This window comes from Rattus norvegicus, chromosome 1 (assembly GCF_036323735.1).
Source record: "Rattus norvegicus strain BN/NHsdMcwi chromosome 1, GRCr8, whole genome shotgun sequence".
Taxonomy (NCBI): Eukaryota; Metazoa; Chordata; class Mammalia; order Rodentia; family Muridae; genus Rattus; species Rattus norvegicus.
This window is the reverse complement of record NC_086019.1, coordinates 203,840,228-203,862,571: the sequence shown is the minus strand read 5'-3', so window position 1 is coordinate 203,862,571 and position 22,344 is coordinate 203,840,228. Positions and strand designations below refer to the sequence as shown.

At 50.9% G+C, this 22,344-nt stretch overlaps 1 protein-coding gene across 11 annotated transcripts in view; it reads left to right on the top strand.

Moving 5' to 3' along the window:
• The window catches only part of Cfap46 (cilia and flagella associated protein 46), a 79,572-nt gene that overhangs the window by 49,818 nt on the left and 7,410 nt on the right, over nt 1-22,344 (top strand). For 5 of the 11 annotated variants that reach the window (XM_063281010.1, XM_063281008.1, XM_063281012.1 and 2 more), the window contains 17 exons: nt 1,757-1,889; nt 2,968-3,114; nt 4,097-4,297; nt 4,401-4,507; nt 5,217-5,393; nt 6,458-6,593; nt 8,867-9,055; nt 9,847-10,039; nt 11,468-11,598; nt 11,677-11,856; nt 12,536-12,706; nt 13,582-13,679; nt 14,179-14,255; nt 14,656-14,750; nt 15,320-15,438; nt 16,187-16,266; nt 18,334-18,486. In XM_063281010.1, coding sequence (XP_063137080.1) covers nt 1,757-1,889; nt 2,968-3,114; nt 4,097-4,297; nt 4,401-4,507; nt 5,217-5,393; nt 6,458-6,593; nt 8,867-9,055; nt 9,847-10,039; nt 11,468-11,598; nt 11,677-11,856; nt 12,536-12,706; nt 13,582-13,679; nt 14,179-14,255; nt 14,656-14,750; nt 15,320-15,438; nt 16,187-16,266; nt 18,334-18,486 — 2,387 coding nt within the window. The other 6 variants (XM_063281015.1, XR_010063190.1, XM_063281011.1 and 3 more) reach the window with 6 other exon arrangements.

The window sequence follows — 22,344 nt, the reverse complement described above, 5'->3', positions numbered from 1 at the left end:
CAGTTCCAGGGCCATCGTGACTACTGGATCCTCGGTCTAGTGCCTGGAGGTGCCTGGGGGCAGTTTCTATGGAGCAATGCTTCAAAGGAGAAAAGAAGGGTAGATGGGTCAGGATGAGGGAAGGCTGTCCTTCCTCAGTCACAGCCTCCCCCATGGTGTGCCAGGGGTGACATGCTGAGGAGTGAGGCACGTGTTTGGTTCTAGGTTCTTGGGTCACTCTGAAGTACTTGTGGCTGGCTGATAGTAGGCTGTCCAACAGTTAAATTAGCCAATCACGGTAGCAAGTCCACCTAAGAATACACTAGAATGCATACATACATAGTCCTATTTTTATTCATTTCTGCAATGTGGCTCCCACACACACACATGTAAATTTTATGACCTTCGTGCAAACTTTAGAAAACAAGTAAGGAAGAGAATTAATGTCACTATGGGCCCCATCCCTTCACAGCAATCCCCTCTGGGGTTTTGCTGTTGAACACCTGGTCAATTATGAACATGTAAGTCTGCCACACATACTTGCTTCATTCTGCAGCCTTTGGCAACAAGTATCTGCCTACAAAAATTATTTTCATGCTATTAGCACAGCCATTTATCTCTGCTTCCCTGGACTGGCTGTGAGAGTATTTGCTAAGTCCTCCCTGCCCTCAGACGGGTTCCAGAAATGCAAGGCTGGGAGAGCCTCCCACCTCTCCCTGTTTTTTTTTTTTTTTTTTTTTTTTTTTGTTCTTTTTTTTCGGAGCTGGGGACCGAACCCAGGGCCTTGCGCTTCCTAGGTAAGCGCTCTACCACTGAGCTAAATCCCCAGCCCCTACCTCTCCCTGTTCTTTGGTTTACTCAGAATGCCTGCTATGCAGTATGGGCAGCACTGCAGGTGGGTGGCTCTGCAGGTGGGTGGCTCTGCAGGTGGGTGGCTCTGCAGGTGGGTGACTCTGCAGGTGGGTGGCTCTGCAGGTGGGCGACACTGCAGGTGGGTGGCTCTGCAGATGGGCGGCACTGTAGGTAGGCAGCACTGCAGGTAGGTGGCCCTGCAGGTGGGGGCTCTGCAGGTGGGTGACACTGCAGGTGGGTGGCACTGCAGGTGGGTGACTCTGCAGGTGGACTCCAGAGGAGAAGGATGACTCAGACTGACAAGAAGGGTTTGTGCCAATGATGATACCAGGGCTGGGGATCCAGAGAGACTTCAGTTCCAAGTGCCTATAGTCAGAGAGTCCTGGGCAGTTGGTGTGAGCAAGACCTAGGGTTCTGTGAAGTGTGAGCATTGGGGTAGAAATGTTGGATGCTCTGACGGCAAAAACCTTTGTGTGACCGAGAATGTGTCCAGACTGGGCTAAGTACTGTGGTGCACTGGCCCACCTCCCAGTGGACTACTCTGGATTTAGTATGGTGAGTGACTTGGGTCTGGGAGAGGGGGGAGGGGGAGGGGGAGCCATGCCACTGCTCTATAGGGAACCCTGCATACTAAGCAGTTTTACCTTTCTGGAAAGCTGCCAGAGGCAGGTCTGCTCTACGTAAATAAGGCTCGAGAAGCTCATTAAACTATCAGCTTGTCAGACAGTTGCAGAGAGAACAGGCTTCCGGGTTCGGTTCTGGGAACCAGACTGCTGCCCAGCTGTTTTGGTTTTTTGTAAACACGTGTGAATCAGGGCTTCTCTTGGCTGGGTTAACTTGTATTCCTTTGACTGTAAGTAAGACTGACCATTGTTACCAACCACTGCAATTCTTCTGTTACATGATGCTATTTCACTCCAACCAGCTGCAGAAAAGAGATTGCATTTAAAAAAGAGAAGAACAAGGAACCCATTGTAGAAGATAGCCTGCCAGCCCTGCATGAGCAGCTGGCTCCAGCCCAGTCTGCAGAGGTGAAGCCACTGATCTGGCAAGACACGGTAGGTTGGCACTGCTCGGCAGGATCCGTATAGCCCAGAGGTGGCGAGAACTTAGCCTGGCATTGACTGCCACAGTGGAATCCATGACCCAGAGGCGACACTGACCTAGCATGGCTCTGCAACAGCAGGATCTGAAACCCAGAAATGGCATTGACTTGGCTTTCATGTAGGATTGCCCCCAAAGAGTCAGCAAGCCACAGTGGATTTGTGAAGTGCTTATGCATACACTTAGGTATGGGAGACTCAGAGACTGGATTGTGTTGGTCCCACCCTAACCCCCTGGATTTCCTCAGGGAAGGCAATTGTATATGTGAAACAGATTACCTGGGGCCTGAGCAGCAACAGAGTCAGCTGGCTAGAGAGAGAATGTAGCAGGTGAGTGCTTACCAGTGCTTAGGGCTTGGGCACCGATTACTAAGAGGGGAGAGACTCTCTGTGTAGCGGAGTATATCTAAGAGGGTCTGGCTCCACTCGTGAAGCCCCTGCTGTCTCCTCACCAACTGGATGTCCCCTTCAGTCTGCGGATGGGGAGAGAGTAGCCATCCCAGAAAGCCTTGGTTCCTCAGAGCGCTTGCTCTGTGTGTGAGCCCATTAAAGTCAGCACTTGGAGTGTGTTGGAACATGCTCCACGTGGGGTTTGTTAATGGGATCTGAACTCTGAACAGTCAAGGATCAATCCTGCACTTTGCTCAGCTTCGAGGACCCAGTGACCCATCCACAATGGAGGTGGGGTATGCTGCTGGGTACACTGGGAACGGAGAGAGAAGCACAAAGGCAGACCTGCCAGCCTCACAACCGCTTCCCAGCTCTGTTCACAGAGGGGATGCTGGCCTACCAAGCTGTGCAGCTCAATCAGTAATGGGGGAGTCAAAGGAGTAAATAAGGAGAGACAAAGGTCCCAAAGGCTTAGGGTATGTCATAAGCTAGACAAGCAGAGGCTGAAGGCATGCTGGGGACATCCCCGTGGCCAGGTACCCTGTGGGACACTGGCCTCACAGGATGACTCTGCTTCTAAGCTGGAGCATGTCACTGGACACACACTGGGCACAAAGCAGCTTAGGGTCATGGTGTCTCATAGATTTTGAAGATAAATGAAGAGACTGGCAAAGGCCTGGATGGGACATCCTACCCCCAGCTGTGGATACTCAAAGGTGAGGTCCTGCTAGACTTGGAGCTGCACCAGCCAGCCCGGCTGCTCCTGTCTGAGGCCCAACACGCTTTCCAGGTAAGAAGTCTCACCTATTTCCACCGAAGCCATCTTGACCTGGGCCTGAACTCTTCAGATATATCTTTATTCCTCATCTGAGGACTTCAGGGACATCTGTGGCTTCTCAAAGTTTCCACTGAGCTCCCCCAAAAGACTCGAGTTAGCATCCCTCCACAGAGCACTGCTCAAAGCCCGGCTCTCTAGAGGCTTGAGAGCATTGGCTACTCTTCTCTGAGTGGCTGCCTACTAGAGAAATTTGCACCCAGACCTGGGACCCCAGTGCCCACTCCCTCTCTATGTTGTCCCTTTGTGTCTCAACCCTAGAAGTTCACCTGGCAGGACTATGTCCCCAGTGGACATCTGACCTTGGACAGTGTGGATGGAAGAAGTTATTTGTGTTGTCTGCTCTAATGATGCCGTTCTTCCAAGTTCCAATCTCTTAGCTCCACCAAACCCCTGCAGACAGACTTAGAATTGCCTTCAGTGGGTCGACGAGGCCACGATCCTGGCACAAAGGGCCTGTGGCTTGTTTTGAGCCATTCATAGAAAAGATGAGGATCCAGCAATGGTGGAAAAATCAGTGACACCAGTAAGCTATGAGCCCAGGCCCTTCAGTGAGAGTAGGGACTCAGGTACCAGAGAGGGACAGGTACGTAAGTGGTAGGGTTGGCACAGCAGGTGCTGGGGTACAGCCGTGTAGGTGTCAGGGATGAGAAAAAGGTGCTGGGGCCAGAGGTGGGACATGTGTACCGAAGAGGGAAGAGAAGTGCAGGTTTCAAAGAGGAGACAGGGAAGACAGCAGGGAAGGAAAAGATGTGGAGGAATAGGGAGGGAACAAGAATGTAGGTAAAGTGAGCAGAGAGAAATCCTGCACAGGCTGACTCCTGTGACTCCCAGGGCATGCTTCCCACTCCTGAGCACTCCCATGTGGTAGCCATACCGACCCGAATGGAGCTAACCACCCATCTATCCATCATGTATCATGCATCCTGCTTTCTAGGAGCTAGGTGATACCTGTGCAGAAGCACAGTGCCTGCTGCTTCTAGCAGAGCTGGCCAACAAGGAGAAGAACCATGGGCAGGCCATGCTCTTGATTGAGAGGGCCCAGCAGCTGGGCGGAGCCGAGGAGTTCTGGTACAATTTAACCCTGACTCTGGCTGAATCGATCCTATCCTCCGAAGATGAGGGAAAAGAAATTTCAGTGAGTTGGGGGTAGCCAGTAGACAACATGGGGTGCATGTCAGGGGGAAGGGGTATGTGCTGAGGTCTGACCAGTGACATGGTTATGTGATCACCACACCCAGGTTTGCGGCCTATTTCAGAAACTCATAGAGACTTTCAGGACCCTCCAGAGCGAAAGGCCGAACAGAGTCTCCATACTGGAATTCTTCATCATGGAGCTAGAGGCCAGGTAATGTGCCAGGGGTGCCAAACCTGTGACCACTTCTACCATGCAGTCTCTCTCATGCTTCACATGTCAGGCCCAGGAAGGCTTGGAGCCAGCAGGACCATGAGTTCATTCCCTGCCCTGTGTGTCTCACATGTCTGTGTGTCTACATAGGTCCCTCTGGGAACCAGCCCTTCCTTCCACAATGTGCCTCAGAGGAGCTGAGGGCTTCCTTCCAGCCAGCCCACACTTCCACAGTGTCTTTCTGTTGGCTCCTAGAGCCTCTGAGCTTTGCCCCCTTGTGTAGGGCTGCCAGGGAACCCCACACACATCACTCACAGACTTCAAGTCCCCTTTCCAGAGATCGTCTGAGCTCACTGAGCACAGATGCAGAGATCCTTGCCTTGCTCCCACTTCTGGATCCTCTCTGAAAAGTACTGTGAGCACCGTGTCTTATCAGCTGGTCCTGACTCGAGTCTCATTTCAGCAATGGTTTTCCATGGGCAAACATGATACCTGGGTGGGGCTGTTAGATTGCAACTTTATTGATCCAGCGCCGTGGCTGAATTATGTCCATCTTGGGTGGTGGGCATTGGTACTTGAGATTCAGAGTCCCCGGGGCGGACTCTGGGCAGAAGCAGGGGTGGGGGTGGGGGTCACTGTGGTCTTGGGCTTTTGAATCTGGTGGGAAAAGCTTCAAGCCCACAATCCTGAGGACACACTTGTCTAGCAGATGTGTGAAACTTCAAAGTCGATTTGCCTGCAACATGATTGGCAAAGAACTTAAGAAGTACCCACTTTTGCTGAAAGAACTAGAAGATCACCTGTTGGAAGTTGAAGAAAACTTTGTCTCTGGTGGCTACCACAAAAATTATGTTGACTTAAAGCTAGAACATGCAAGGATAAAGAGGTAAGGGTGCCACCACACACTCCACCCATGCCACTGAAGCTGCCTGAGGGGACGCCTTCTGAGTAGGGTTCACTTTTGAGCTCTTCCAGATAGCCTCTGCTCTTCCTCAGCCTCGGATATGGCTCAGCCCAACTCCCTTCCCAGTTCTCCCCCTGCTAACCCATCCCTGCAGTCCTGCAGGGTCCCCGGCACCTGTTCCTGCTGCTACTACAGCTATGCACCCCAGTGAGCATGCAGCTGTCCTCCGACTCCAACCCTCAGTGCTCCTCACAGTGCCTCTGCCTGCCCCAGACACCCACAAGCCTTTAAACATGATGCCTTTAGAGCGATGATCAGCCAACACCCAAGCCACACACCCATTACCGAGGGTGTGCTGTAGCAGCCACTGTGGGACACCAAGATGGCAGGAAAACAGTAACTGACTCAGCAGGCGGACATTGAGGCACTGCCTCATCAGACACCTTCCAGGCAGAGATTCCTTAAAAAGGAAACTTCACAGTGTACACGCGGTGCCATTCTAACTGTTCTGTATCTTGTTCTGAAGTGTGTTTGGGGGGCTGGGGAGGTGGCCCAGTAGGTAAGCCACTTGCTTGCCAGTACAAGGACTTGGGTTCAATCCCAAAAACCCATGTAAAGAAGCCAGGTAAGGTGGGTTACATTTATAATGCTGGCACTGGGGACCCAGAGACAGGTGGATCTTTGAGGAGCACTGGCTACACAGTGTAGCCGAGATGATAGGTTCGAGGCCAGTGAGAGATCCTGTCTCCAAAGAAGGGTGGGCAACATCTGAGGAACAGTGCCCTGGTTGACCTTTGACCTCCACATGTATGTATGTGTACCTGTGCATATACATGAATAACTCTACAAGCACACTGAAAATGAATGAAATGTATTAGGAATGCTTTCATGTGTAAAACGTTTAACTGCAAACATTTAAGTACTATATAATGTGTAGCATAACTATGTGGAAGCTATACCTATTAATCAGTATAGCATGTACTAGTACAAAATATTGTTGAGCTCTTGCACCTTTGGTCTAAACTCTACTTTCACATTGTACAAAGGTTATGTGCTCAAAATGAAAAAGACGAGGAACAAAAGACTGCCTACTATCTGGAGATGTACTCATTGTCCCAGAAAGCTATATCGGAAGAAGAGGAGCTGTTTCACAGAGTCCAGGGGATGCTGTCCCTTCAAGATGTAAGTATGGGCCTGCACACCCCAGTCCTTCTGTGCACAGGACAGCACTGCCTTACAGATCTGACTTTAAAACAAAACCAGCCAGGCACAGTGTGGCACACCTGTAATCCAGGCACGTGGGAAGCTGAGGCAGGAGTATGCAGAGTTCCAGACCAGCCTGGGCTGCCCAGTGAGACCCAATCCTATAAAACCACACACGTGTTATGCATGCATGCACACACACATGCACACGAACACATACACACCTAAGCCATGATACTACCACAGGCTTTTTAATAGACGTCAACAATATTATTTTAAAATATGGAAGGTCTAAAATAGCCAAGACAATTTTGCAAAAGAAGACTAAAATTAGAAGCCCAGTGGTACTCGAATTTAAATCCTGTTAAAGAGTTATAGCAATCAGTGTGTGGTTAGTTGGAAAGTGGATAGACAGACCAATGGGACAAACCTAAGAATCCAGAAATAAAGAGACACACAGAGTCCTCAACAGAGGCACAACTCTACAGACAAAGGACAGACTTTAGATGGTGTTAGAACAACAGGAGAACACATGTCCAAAAACCTGATCTTCTGCTCACACCTCCGACTAAGAAAACAATGCATAGGAATCCAAAGGCCCAAGACTGTACTAGAACACCTAGGAAAGTCCCTAAGTGATGACATACTTGGCAAAGGACTGTACCTCACATATGACCCAATAAAAGGGTAGCTTGATAAGTAGGTCTTTAAAACATACTCTCCAGCGGAAGGTGGAAACACACAGGCCAGGAGTAAACATTTACGAATTGTACTCCTTGATAGCAGCGATGTATCGGGAATGCACCCAGAGCTCTCAAAACTTAGGGGTAAAATGTTAAGAATGAGCAAGTAATGTGGAGAGATGTTTTCTCGAATGTGTGGAAAACCAGAAAAGACAAACATCATATGGATAAGCTGTCACCAAACGGTGATAAAGCAGTCACACACCATATGCCACCATTTATACAAAACTGGCTTACCGCACCGCAAAGTGGCCAGTTGTCACTTGGGAGACAGGCAGGATGTCTTGAGCATGCTATGCCAGAAACAGGGACAAACACACTTGTGTCTTTTTTTTTTTTTACAAAGTGTGAGAATTTATTGAATAAAAACAAGTTAACAAGGTTTAAGAGTTTTAATGACAGCAATTTGCCAGATTATCCCGCTTACTTTAGTAATCTGGCGAAGGCATATGCAGGTTCTTGTTCTGCAATCTTAATTACTAATATTAGCTCTCGGGTCACACAGCACACAGTAAATACATCTGAATGCACACATGTGTGGGTTACAGAATGAATACAAGTTAAAGAGGCTACAGTGGGTTTCTTGAGGTTTCAGAGGCGGGCTGAGAGAAATGTCTATGTTGATAAGGAAACAGAGAAGCTGTGTCTGTAGACATGGGGCTGAGGAAGTCATAGTTGAGAGCGAAGCTGCAGTCAGCTGCAGAGATAAGAGGGCAGAATCAGGTCAGAGCAGGGACAGCAGGTTCAGGTCTTAATGGGCAAGCAGGCTGACAAGCGGAGACAGCTGTTGAATCACCTGTGTCAGCAGCGGGGGACTGAACAGAGCAGAAGCCCCAAGAACAGTCTGAGAGTCTTCACCTGTGAGTCCTTGGTGCTCACACACCTGGTATGAGATGGTAAACTGGCGGGAACCAGGCTATCACCGTGCTGGATGCCACTCACTTTATGGGGGCCAGTGAGGGCATCATGCCCTTTCCTTGGTCTAATGCCCTGATAAGTTCTTGGGCCTGGTTTCCCTAATATGAAATACACCCATGTGCCACCCCCCCATGATCTCAGTTCACCCCAGTAATTGTTCAGAATGGCCCCTTTCTCCCAGGAATGATTCATTTATCGGTCTATCAGGCATGGGTAGTACCAGACAGATGATTTGTAGGTCCAGGCAGGAGCCCAATTATCCACTACCATTCAAAGCTGCTTGTGAAGCAGAGCCTCTCGGGACAAAGGCCCAGCCTGAAAAGCCACTGTTCTATACAACGTGGACTAACTTAGAGCAGGGAACAGCCTGCTGTCAACACGGGCTCAAGAAAGGAAACAGGGAAATCCAGAGTGTGAAGACCACGTTCCTTTTCTTGCACTGACACTTGGCCTCTGTCTATTGCTGTGTGAAAATGTATCCATCATTCACTTCGTGCTGTTGTATGTCAGCTGGGCCTTGTCAAAGTGCCTGCCAATGGTTGGTCTCCTCGGGGAGGGTGCCTTGCTTTATCCACCTCCCAACTACCTCAGTTACAGAACATCAACTCCCCGCTGATGAGGAGGCTGGCCCGCCTCAAGCTCAGCCTGGCAGAAACGTGCCTGGAGTTGCTGCAGATCGTGTGCAAGGAGACTCTGGAGCTGCAGATGGAGCAGAACTCCTTTGAGAAGCTCCTTGCAGACTTCCTCCAGAACACCAGTGACTACTCATCCATCGGCTTGGTAACAGCAGACAGCTTAGTTCTTCCTGGGGGCCTGCCAGTCACACTAAGGGCAGGGTGCCAACCTAAGGGGCCCCACCACATGCCATGGCAGCTCTTGACCACTCCCACACCTCAGTGCACATAGGTATGGTCTGATCCTTAAGAAGACTTAACTAATAATAAAGGGCCTTCCCTTGTAAGCTTAAAGCTCCCATTCCCAGGCTTTGGGGTTACCACTCAATTCATGATAAAGGGCTGATAATGGTCAATTGCATTATCTTAGGAAAAAAGTAAACCATGCAGCCTAGCACATCCCTCCCCATCCCCCCCACCCCACTGCACCCCATTTCCTCCAAGAGCTGCAAACAGAACAAATTGAGTAACTGAATATTGGTTTGTAAGACCTCCCCCCATCCTTCCTTCCTTCTTTTTTCTTCCTTCTTTTGGCAGTCCTAGGATAGAACCCTAGACAAGTGCTCCACCAGCTTAGCTGTAGCCCCAGCACTTTCCCGTTCTCTTAAGCACTGTGAAACAAGTGGAGGTGAACATAAACGAACCCTACCGTTAACCTCTACTTATCAGCGAGCCCTCCTTCACAGGTAGAAGGTAGTAGATGCTGTCTTATGAACCCTCCAATGTCTAAGTCCTAGACACACCCCCTCATGCTACCACACAGGACTGCACAGAGAAAGGACATAAGTCAAAGTACCCAGATGTTCCCTGCTAGGGTGTTATCGGAGATCTCTGGATGACTGGGCAGAGGTCACATGAGAGCCACTGCTGGCGACACACCCCCTTGTCTTCCCAAAGCAATGGTTCTTCCTGAAGCGGACCCTGCCTCACCTGGTGCTAGCACAGCTGGAGAGTCTGCATCCACTCTGTGTGGGCTGCATGGACATCCGTGCCCAGCTGCTGATCCTGGCTGGGAAGGCGCTCCACGTGCTGTCCGTGCAGACAGATCCTGTGTACCCTTCCTTCTGCTGGGAGGAGGAACTCTTGGTAGGTGGCCCTTCCTTCACCTGCTGTCTGCTCCCTTCCACCTCAGCCAGAGAACTGGGATGTAAGAGGTGTTGCACCGATGCAATAGGGAGGGTCTGTCCCTGGCACCTCTCTGTCTTGGTCACTTGCATCTGGACACGCACAGGTCCCTGGGGGCCTCAGAAAGCTTGCACACTGCCTGAAGTACAGCTATGGCCTGTGGGTTGGCCTCCATGTTAGGATGCACCAGGATGGGTGTGGTCTGCCTCTGTGACCCTCTGACATACCACAGAGCCTGGGAAATCTCCAAGAAGGGAAATCAACACCTTCTCCTCTGCTCCTCCCTGGCCCACCCTCCTCTAGGGCTGGGGTTCTCCGATAGAAGCAGCGCTCCAACTCAGATCCTTAACAACAGCTCCCACAAGCCCATCTGTCCCTGAGTCCCCATCCTAAGAGCCTAAACAGAGGCACTTCTGTCCCAAGAAGGTGCTAGCTTCAGTAACAAGCTGGCAGGCAAGCTCCTGTAGGAGCCCTCACACCCGACTGTAGCAAGCCAGGCCCAGGACTCAAAACCCAGGGAAGCTCCGGGTCAGCTGGCCCTGAAGCTCTAGGCTCAGTTCGTAGGCTGCTGCAAATAGCAGGAGATCAGGAAGGCCCATGCTGGGTGAGCAGGTGTTTGTAGCATCTGCACAGGTAACAGAGTCAGGGACTTTCAATCCAGAAGCACGAACCACCTCCTCTGCATGTCCTCAGTTAGGTTCTTCAGCTGTAAGACAGCAAGGAACGGCTGCCTCTAAAGACGCAGCGGTCTCTGTGTGGAGTTCAGGAGGCTCCAGGAAACAAACTGGCTTCCCCCCAGGCCCTGCCGCTCCTACCTGCCTCTGTGTTTGTTCCTGTTCCTTGTCCTCGAGTGCAGCTTCCTGACACCAAAACTCTCCATCTCTCTTCCAAGCTTCCTTCTTGTTTTCCAGACAGGATCTTTCCTCTTGGCCCATTGAGTTTGCTTATGGGTTTCCCAAACACCGCTGTAAGATGTCTTCCCTGGTTGACTTGACGGCTCTAAGGATTCGGCCTGACTTTGAGGGTGCTGTCTTGTCACAGACATCTTCTGTTCCCGAGTGCTAGACTGCTCTCACAGATCATCTCTGTCCTCGGGGATCTGTTAAGGCTGCTGGTGGACAGGAACTGACAGACCTGGGCAAAATGTGAGAGGTGGCTTCCCCAGATGTCAACTAGTCCAGGGTGCCCAGGCCATCTGTGTAAAGCTGGTTTTTCTCCCACTCTATGTGCAGGCCATTGACCTTTGGTGTGTGATCAATATTCCACGATCACTTACAACTTGAAGGGCCCACTGATCCTTACCATCTTTCCCTCTCCTGGCATCTGTGCTTTCCCTGCCAACCAAGCAGGAATCCACAAACGCCCTCTAGCATGTGGTGTGCCCTGTAGGTAGGTGCTAAGCAGAACAGCCCGAAATCGCTGGAAATGGACACAGAGGACAAGAGTGTAGAGACCTCCTCCAGGAACTCAATGGTCTTCAAGGAAGCCCCCAAGGAGCAAAACCGGAAGGCTGAGGGTCTGAGGGTATGCAGCGTCCCCTACCTGTCCCCTGGTGCCCTCTGCCTGGAGAGCCCACTTAACTTAAGATTGCACTACCCACAGAAGAGCGTGATGCTGGCCCAGAGGTTCCTGGCTCAGACATCGGAGGTATTGCTACAATGTATACAGACTGCCCTGAGCAGCAACCTTCTGGACATCGTGGCCACGGCCAGCATAGAGATGGTGGAATGCATTGGTGTCCTGGATCCCATAACCACCTGCCATTTCCTAACACTGTCGCAGGTATAGACCTCCTCTGCCCATCTCCAAAAGTGCCCTTGACTGTCATCCCAGGGGTGGGAGTGCCTTAGTACCAGCCAGCCATGTTGCTCTCCATTAGACAAGACAGGGGTGGCCCTGTGGTTGAAAGAAGAAATCCTCCCTGTTCTCTGAGCCTCAGGCCAAGCTAGTCCTGAAGTAATGGAAGCTGTTCTTGTACTTCAGTGAACACGTGCTGTGCTCACCACCACCTCCCACCACCACATCATGACAGGCATGGGCACACACGCGTGCACGCACATGTGCACGCACACACACACACGCACACGCACACGCACACGCGCATACACACATGCACAACACACGCACACGCACACACGCATACACGCACACACACATACACGCACACGCACACGCACACACACGTACACATTCACACACACGCACACGCACACACACACGTGCATACACACACATGCACAACACACACACACGCATACACGCGCACACACACATACACGCACACACAGTCTCCATGGTGGGACATACTGAGACTCCAAGCAAAGAGCTGGCATAGTCCTGATCCCTGGTTTGACAGGAGTTCAGCAGAAGGTCGCTCGCACAGACTCCTAGATGCCCAGTCACGTCTCAGTTGCCTTCTGCTGCCCTTCCACAGCTCACACACCACCCTTCTCTGCTTCAGAGCTGTTCAACCTCAGAGATGGCGCGGAAGATTCTGCTCACGGCCACGAGCAACACCAGTAGCTCACAGCTGGCTGCCCTACTGCAGCTCCACCAGCGTCTGAGGCAGCAGGACAAGATGTCCACCAGCCTGTTTGCCAGCATAGAGCAGAAACTGGCCACCACTTTCAGGGTAATGGGCAAGGAAGCCTGCACACACACTCCTGTGGCCTGTGGGCCTCTGTGCTTGCTCACTGAGCGCTAACAGGACAGCTTCTAAGTGATACACTCTGACTCCTCTCGCTGTGTGGTTCTGGAGGACAACTCTGTCTCTCTGAGTCTCATGTGCCGTGGGTACAGGCATGAGAGAAGCTGAAATGGTGAAGCTTCCCACATAGCAGAGGTGGCCAGCAGCTAGGCAGAAAAGCAAGCCACCACCAATAGAAGTCTGTTCACAACTCCTACATGGTAACAGCATGGCCTGTCTCCTCACCAGCCACATGAGTATGGCCATGGCGAAGAGTCCACTTGGTGCTTCCCGTAAGGTTTATGTGGTTCTCTATTTCTTACTCTTTGACAAAAATTTTCTAAGCATCATTTCATTTTTGCAAACCCAAAGCTCTATCTTGAAGCCACAAGCACTAGCAGCTCACACAGGAGATCCCGGGGTACTCGTCAGGGCCCATGCTGGCTGCCTGCTGTGGGTGGTGGGGACTCTGAGGTGTGCAGTCTTTAGGATTACTCAGTTTATCCATATACAAGGCTCACAGGATGCAGGAGAACTGGGGACCTGGTAAGCTGACTCCAAGCTAGGTCTGCAGCCTGCAGCCCAGAGCTAAGTGGAAGCCCTTAGCTGGGCTAGAGGAGGCAGTAAGGACCCTGAAGAGATACCATTTAGGGTTTCTGAGGACTGCATCAGCACATAGGCAGAGCGGGACAATTTAGAGGAGCTGGTGAATTCCTCATGCCTCTGCTGCCCCCTTGTGGTGGTGATGCATTCCACAGCCCAAACACCTTGGGGAGAGCAGTGGCCCTGTGTTCTGAGAGACTCCCCTGTGTCACACACAGGCATGGCAGAGCCTCTGTGTCACAGATCAGCATTTCAACATCCTGAATGAGATCCCACCCATGTTCCAGATCCTCTTTCTGCAGCATTCACAAGACAGGTGAGGCGCTCCTACCATTCATTGTCAATCTCCACCCCATTGAGAAAGCCTGGCATGGAGGCATAGCAAGCTTGCCACACCTCAGCCCCTAGCCTGAGGCAGACCGGCCCATCTGGGAAGCAAACTGGGTAGACTCAGTCAGCCCACTTGACAGGCATGAGCACTCGTTCAATCCAGAGACATAAGAAGCCCTCTTCTGACCCTCTGGGAAAAGACCAGGACAGATTTCCATGATGGGGGATGTACTGGGACAAAGGCACTCTGTGATCCACACCCACACAGGATTTCTCTGTTAGATCTGGATAGGCCTGCATGGCTGGACCTTTCCCAATTTCACTCTTACTTGAGTTATACAGACTGATTCCTGGGCTTCTGTCTGCCAAAATTAACATTTAAAGGCGCCTATTTGGGTGCCGGGCAGACTGGCTCGCTGGCTGGCTATGGGCTTTGTTGGTTACCTCCCCTGGGAATGGGCCTGTGACCTGCGCTCTGCCTCCAGGTCATATCTGTATGGTGCTGCCTTTGAGAGACCAAGGACTATGCCTACACTCAAGGGGAAAACAGTCGTAGTGGGAGGTAAGCAGGGCCCCTCCAGATGGGTTGCACTGGGTAGGAAAAATCCTTGCCACACAGCAGGACCTCTCACTTCCAGATGCAGAGGGGAGGGAAGGCTGACCTCAGGACACAAGAGAAGCTAGAGGCCCCACATTCTTCTAAGGGAGCCAGAGGATCCATGCCTCCCTAGAACTCCCTCTGTCAATCACCACTGTGTTTTGCCTCTGTCTGAACTTTCTGGGTACCACCTCTCACGCTGCCCAGAGAGGAATGAGGAACTCCACGTGCCCAGAAGACCTTCTCACCACATGTCTCACCTCTGAGATGGCAAGGTTAAATAGCCTCACAAGGATCTCCACCTGTTCATACACCTCAGAGCTCTGCTCTGAGCCCCGTAAAGACCACAGGTGTATATCTACAGGTCATTGCAAGGTGACTCGGGTGGCCACAAGTCCAACTGCCATCTCTGACCTGTTGACCAAAGTCCAGTTGTTCCGGAGGCACGCACAGGTCCAGGTACACAGCAAAATTATGAACTTTTACCCAAGCACTTGAGACCCGAGGCTCTAAGCCATTCTGTAGACTGCAGCTCATCCCAGGGAAAATCAAGACTCCAAGGTTGGGTTGGACCAGGGTACTTGAGGCCCAGACCTCAAGAGGATGAAGGGGAAGCCCTGTGAAAGGTGGGAGCTCTCCTGAGTCCTTGAGTTGACTGTGACCCCAGTGGGGGAGGGGGGCGTCTGGCTATCTCTTCTCTACAGAGCATAGCGTTACCTGTCCTAGGCCTGTCCCTATCCACAGGACAATCCACGGTGACATCAGAGGACAGGGACAGGGCTGAGATGTCAGAATAGCCCCCAGAAAACCACTGGGAGCAGGGTGCTGGGAGAACACAGAAGAGAACTCCAGCACTCTCTCTGGAAGGGCTGGAGCTTAACTATTCCCACCAGAGAATTCCAGCACTCTCTCTGGAAGGGCTGGAGCTTAGTTATTCCCTTGGGGTCTTCGCAATTTGCTTCCCAATCGAGTGGAAGTCATATCCAGACACCGCTCTAGACAACAGGCTGTGCTTTGGGTTAAGACAGAAATTCAAAACCATGCCGGTTCAGCAAGACCTCAGCATTCAGAGCCTCAGCACCATCCTGGAGCACACGGAGGAATATCTGAAGCCCATCACCCCCCTGTTCACCTTCCCAGACACCAGGTATGAGTGTGTCATTCCCTCTGAAGGCTTCGGGGGGTGTGGGAGGGCAGCCATCTTCCCCACAGTCACGAGAGTCTTCCTGAGGTCACAGGCCAGGCCAGCTGGGTATAGCTGAAGGCCCGCTCCAACCTCACATCTGGAGACAGGAAAGTGCCCATGTGAGTAAGTAGCCAGTTGTGATAGGAAGACATCCAGAGCTGGTTTCTGAGATTTCCCTCCCTGTGGAAACTTGTCTCTGGGTGTTGTGGTCCTACTAAGAGCAGGCATAAGAGCCTAGCTCTTCTGTGTGTCTTATAGACAGGAGTCCCACTGCTGCTGCTGTCCCTGCCCCCACTGAGTGCCCTGGTCTGAGTGCGATTCTAGAGTCCCGGGGCTCAGCCTCTGGCACGCATTTTGGGAGGAAAGAAGGCAGATGGTGGCAGAGGTGGGCATTCTTCTCCAGCAGCACGAGGGCATCCTGAGGTAACCCTCTTTTGTATGCAAAGGTGGCCCTCAATGGCAGCTGTGTGTGGAGGTACATGACTTGACTTTACATGACTCCCAGCACTCAGGAGGCAGGAAGGTCTCTGAGTTTGAGGCCAGCCTGGTTTACTTAAAGAGCTGTGAGACAGTGAGGGCTACATGGTGAGACTGTGTCTTTAAAAGGAGAAACAAAATCGAAGCAGCGATCGCCAGCTGAGGACTAGGCTGAATGGAGCGTGTTTCCCTACGTTTCCTAAAGCCTGAACACAGTCACTCTGAATTTCAGAAATCAGATGCCAACAGCCGTGAGTGATGCAGGGAAAAATAAAGGCAAGGATAAGGAAAGGAAAGCATCTCTCCCTTCAGGTAAGTGGCAGAGACAGACCCACAGGCCATTTCTGGTCCTTCAGGACCCTGTGGGGGTACTCACCCTCCCATCATGGAAAGCTTGGGTAGGTCAGGAGTCACAGGTTCCACGCTCAAACAAGTCCTACCTGGGCATGCTGCACAGGACCCAAGGTTCCTCTCCTTGAGGTCTCCTAGTACACTATCACCCCAGGCTAGGTGGGAGGTCCTAGAAGAGTGGTTCTCAACCTTCCTAATGGTGTGACCTCATATTGTGGTAACTCCCAACCCTAAAATTATTTTCACTCCTACTTGATAACTGTAAGTTTGCTAGTGTTATGAGTTGTAATGTAAATGTCTGTGCTTTCCAATGGTCTTAGGTGACCTCTGTGAACTGGTTGTCCAAACCCTGCAAAAAGGGATATGACTCATAGGTTGAAAAACACTGCCCTAGAAGGTTCTGGGCACTGAGACTGACAGCTCACTAAGAAGGATTATTAAACAGTGAAGCCATGCTGCCCTTTCTGGGCAAATTGTCAGTTCTGACACGCAGTACCTGTAAGCAAGAGCAGTGTGCTGTGCCCAGCTCTCTCCCTGGCCAGATGGGAAGATGGAGAGGCTCTGATGACTCTCTGCTGGTGCTTCTAGGAAAGACGGACATTGTTGCCCTACCTTGGGGAGCTCACCAGAGGGAGCTATGGGAATGGGCTCTGTCTCACCCACCTGCACCCATTCGTGACCTCTACTGGTGGTCTTGTCTGTGTGGTACTTTTAGCACAACCCCACTGTTTTGACTCTGACTGGGAAGACTGGGAGCATGTTCTCACTGTGTGACTCCTGGCAGGAAGGTCAACTTCGGGCCGTCCTGTCTCGTGGCTACTTCTCTGATTTTACGAACAACTAACTCTTTTAAAAGACAATTTTCTATGTCTCCTTTCTGATAGCCACAAAGAATTGATGGACAGCAAAGGGGATATCTGCTTGCGCCCTTCCCTCCTCCCCCAGCTGCCAGCAAAACAAAACAAAACAAAACAGCTCAAGCTTTCTCCCAAGCTAGCCAAATTACCATGAGCCAGACGCAGCAAACACCCCGAAAACTGCAGATTGCAAATGTGCGAGGTCTAAATTAGAATGAGAGAAGGTTGTTCAGAAGTGTACTGCAGCAACTGGAGAACCGAGTACAGGTTCCATACCATGACAGGCCAGTCAGTCCCTGTGGCCTCTCTCCTGAACTGAGTCCCTGCTCTGTACTGAACTCTCAGGATTAAAAATAGAGACGAAGTCACTGCTAGGTTTCAAGCAAACCTGTTCTCGTTTTGAAACTTAAGAAAATCCAGGTGAAGCCTGATGCACACCATTCCTTAAATCCCAGCACGAAGGAAGCAGAGGCAGGTGGATCTCTGTGAGTTGTAGACCAGCTTGGTTCCAGGACAGCCAGAGCTACACAGAGAAACCCTGTCTTGAGAAAAAAGAAAAAAAGAGGGGTAGGGGAGAGAATAGAGGGAGAGAGATAATGAATGAATGAATGAATGAATGAATGAATGAATGAATGCAGTTAACATGCCTGTGGCCCTACCTCTGGATACCAGCATAACTGCATGCAGAGTGGCAGTACCCAGTCAGTCGGTGGCCTACATCCATGGTCACAGAGAGGCTGCCAGTGGGGTCACGAGAGTGAGCCTTCCTTCCAGTGCTCTCTGAAGGACAGACCCTTGAAAATTCCTCTGGGAGGAGTTTCCAATGGCCTGGATATTACCTGGCCTGCCTTGGGAGTTGGGTATCTTGAGATGTGACATCCTATAAGGTACACAAGGGCTCTGTCCAAGTCCGTGTCAGAAACTTGTTCTCACCATCAAAACCAGTGGCTGCCTCAGGGACCTTAGCATGTCACCAATGTAGCCATACCTCTGCAAGCTAGGCTGGAGACATACTCTTCCCTCATATCTCCTGCCCGGGACAGCAGCCACCAGGTCAGTCATCTGGCCACAAAGTCAGGGCTTGGAATGATGAAGCCGAGGCTCCAGGTCTGCCCCGCCCTCAGAGCTGGTCTCTCTTTGTGTCTGAGCCGCTGTCATTTCCATTCCACAGGGCAGCCTGACCCTGAGTACATGATCCTGATCGTGGACAAGCTCCTCTTAGACTTGCCCCTGGAGGGGCTCTCTGTGTTCAACGAGGTCACCTCCCTGTCACGAGATTTCTCTCTCCAGATGCTGTGGAACCGTCTCCATAAGGAGGAAAAGGGTGAGTAGTACCTTAGCCACAGTAGTGCTTAACTTTAAAATGGGAAAATTTAAATTACTTTTCAGATAAAGCACTGTTAACTCCCGTCAAAAAGTAATGAAGCAAGGCACTGGGGGTGGGGCCCAGTGTGGAGCACTTGACAAGTGTGTACAAGGCCCTGGGTTCCAAACCCAACATTGAAAATGATTGCCAAACTTTTTCACATTTTCCTTGGCCCTACCCATTCAAAATCACTTCCAGAACAGACACTTGGTGCTGTGAACAGAAAGCCTCCCTGAACCCATGTTTCATGAGTACTAATACCACAGCAAAGAAGAATCCCACTGAGCAAGAGATCTGACACCCAGAATCATTTGGCTAGCCGTTGAGGGGCAGCAAGACAAGGCAGGCCCTGAGTCAGGCACCTATGAGACTGTAGCATGGTCCAGTCTGTGAAAGTCCTCTGCACTGCTCCTGGGGCACGAAGCAGAAGTATTGTTACTCTGCTCTAAACTCCCCTGCAGATGAGCACATGCCCCTCACTGCCCTCCCAAGTGTTTTGGATTCACAAATGAAAGACACACACACACACACACACACACACACACACACATACACACACATGCACACACATGCACACACACACACACACACACACACACACACACACCCTTCTATTTTAATATGCCTTAAACAACACAATGGCTGGGCACTCCCAAACCTCTCCACAGCTAACACGCTCTCCCCTCCAATATCCCTGAATTATTACTTAGGAAAATCCTTACTCTATCTTGGCCACCACGGACCCAGGCCTGATGGGCCACGATCCCTGACTCTTACATGTTGGCCGCGTCAAGGTGTCTCTGCCCTATACAACCCTGTTTCTAGCAGGGACTCAATTCTGGCCAATATGAGCTGGGTGCCCTATGGGGCTTGAGCTAAGCCTGCAGCTCTGATTTCTGGCTTCTTCTGGGGCTTAATCCATCCCTGTACCAAAAGTGTTCTGTAGTATAGAGGTTGCCCTCCTAAGGCCTGGCAGTGTCTTCTTCTTTCTTGGCAGTGGTGATTCTCCTCTCCCCCCACATTTGTCCTTTCCTGGGAACCTCAAAAGTCCTCCCTCTGTCTCCCCACCCCCACCCCGCAACTCCGCAACCCCCACCGGTAACTTTATTTACCAGTTAGAACCAGCTGGGGACAGGGAACCACCATCTCTGTCTCACATGCAGACATGCAAGTTCCCAAGAGATTTGGAAACCTGATTAACATAACATAAACGATAAACCAAGTCCACAACAGGGGCATACTGGCACTTCTAGGAAAGACAGACATTGTTGCCCTGCTTTGGGGAGCTCACCAGAGGGAGCTATGGGAATGGGCTCTGTCTCACCCACCTGCACCCATATATGGCCTCTGCTGGTGCTCAGCATGGCTTTCTCCCTCCAGTTCTTTACAGAAGTCTGCACCCCAACACAGACTACCCCTACAGAGATTAGCTAATTTGTTTTTCTCTATATAATAATTTTGCCTCCTTGGTTATCTATATGTCATAACCCTGCTTCCTTCCCAGCTTTATGCAATAATCCTGCCTCTTTGTTCAATCATATATGAAAACTACGCTGAGCTTCCAGAGTCCTGTGGCTTCTCTATCAGAGAGCCTAGTCTACCCAATCCCAGCTTCTCTCTCTCCTTCCCTCCCCCTCTCTCCCTTCTCCCTCTCTCTCCCCTTTCTTCCCCTACATGTCATACATCAATAAACACCGAATTAGAGCTGAAAATACAGCTCAGTATAGAGCATTCACCCAGCACACACAAGTCTGGTTCCAGGACTGCAGAAGGGGAAGGGCCTTCAGTGCTCTAAATACCAAGTTAAGCCAAAGAGCCTGCACTTCTGCTGTCCCTCCAGATCAAACAATAAGAGCCTCACTCTACCTTCCAACCACAATGACAGGAAACCAGGCAGAGACGAGGAAACAAGCTACCAGCCAACCCAGGACAGTGACATCCCCACCCAAGAGAGGGGAGATACACAGTGAACCACACACAGACCCAGGATGCTTCTTAGAGTTTTGTGGCTGGAGCGTGGGCACAGCAGGAGCAGCCTAAGAGGCTATTCCTAACATGGAGCGAGGAGCCTGGAGGGAAGGCCGAGTTCAGACACAAGAAGTGCTGAGTGCTTAAAAGGGCCAACCGCAGACCCTGTGGGAGACAGCGGAGGCAAGACGAGCAATCGAAAGGCCGGGGAGAAAAACAAGCAGTCATGAAGCAAGGAGGTGAAAAAATATATATATATACACATATATATATACACATACATATATGTATATATGTTATATATGTATGTTATATATTATATATGTTATATATTATATATGTTATATATTATATATAATATAATATAGTTTTCATTTAAAAATCTATTTTGAGCAAAAACGTAAGTGAAAGAAAATAATAGCAGTGCTGTGGATTTTATAACATGTACGACAAGACCAGAGCAAGAGCTGGTGAGAGGGGTGGCACAGACTGCCCAGGGGGCCCATGCTGTATGTGGTGCAGCATAGTATCACTTAAAGGGGAACTGCAACAAAATGCAAACTAAAAACCCTGGAGCAAGCACTAAGAATGACCCAAGCCCCAGAGTTCACCCTAGATCAGCAGGGAGGGAGGGAAGCTGACGGCAGTAGGAGGCATACAGGCATACGCTGAAATTGCACACCCCTCTCCTGCAGCTGCTGGAGCGGCTGCAGTTAAGCAGGTTGGTGTGAAGGGTGAGGGCTGCTGGACCGCATGTCCAGGGATGGTCAATGGATGAGCCATTTTGGAAAGATGGGTATATACGGTGGGTGTCCATCAGAGAAATGGAACCAGGCAGTTGAAGGAACACCTGTTCTCCCGTGTCTGTGGCATTTCCATTCACAGCAGCCTAAGTAGCCATCGCTGGGGCAAATGGTTGCAAAAGATGGATCATATCTACACAAGAGAGCACATTCAACCACAGGGAAGAAGGAAGTCTGGCTTTAAGAGAGCGTGGGTGAGCCTGTAGGACATTGTGGCAGGCACAGACAGCAAGCAGACACTCTGTCACTCACACTGGGAATCTTCTACGATCCAACTCCTTATAACCTTATAAAGGAAGGCAGGGACCGACAGCAGGGTATTGCTGACCAAGGGCACAAAATTCAAGTTGGCAGAAGGTTTGAGAGTTCGTTTGAGTGACATGGTGATGTGGCCGATGCCATGCCATACGTTCTGAAAGTGGCTAAGGGTAGAGGTCAGGTAATTTTTGCCAAACACCTGAGAGGGGAATGTGTGGCGTGACTGTTTGGCAGGCTCGGCTCCACCAGTCCATGGTGCGTGCATGCTTCAGAATTGCCTATCATGGACCAACTGTGTCTGCTGATCTCAGAAGCAGAGAGGATGAAAAGGCAGGTGCTTTGCCCACAGTTGCTAGGAGTGCTGGTGTGGCCAGGGCCGCACACAGGAGAGCCAGTCAGGGAGTAGCCATAAAAGCTGCACACTGGCCCACAGGTGACCCATGCTCCCTCCCCTGGACCTTCAGATAAGAGGTGTGAAGGCACTCACACACACACACACAAACTCTCAGGTTGTGCCACTCCCCTTGACAGCCCAAACCTGGAAGCCACTGAACAGAAACACTCAGGGCCATGTTCTTACACAGTTGTAGGGACTTGATCTGACTGGGGGTGGTGAGAGAGTGAAAAAATGACCATGTACACATATACAGAGAGGGGGAGAGAAGGGGAGAGAGGGGGAGAGGTGGAAGACAGGGGGAGAAGGGGGAGAGAAGGAGAAAAGGGGGAGAGAGGGGGAGAAGGGGGAAAGAGAGGTAGAATGGGGAGGGAAGGAGAGAGAGAAGCTGGA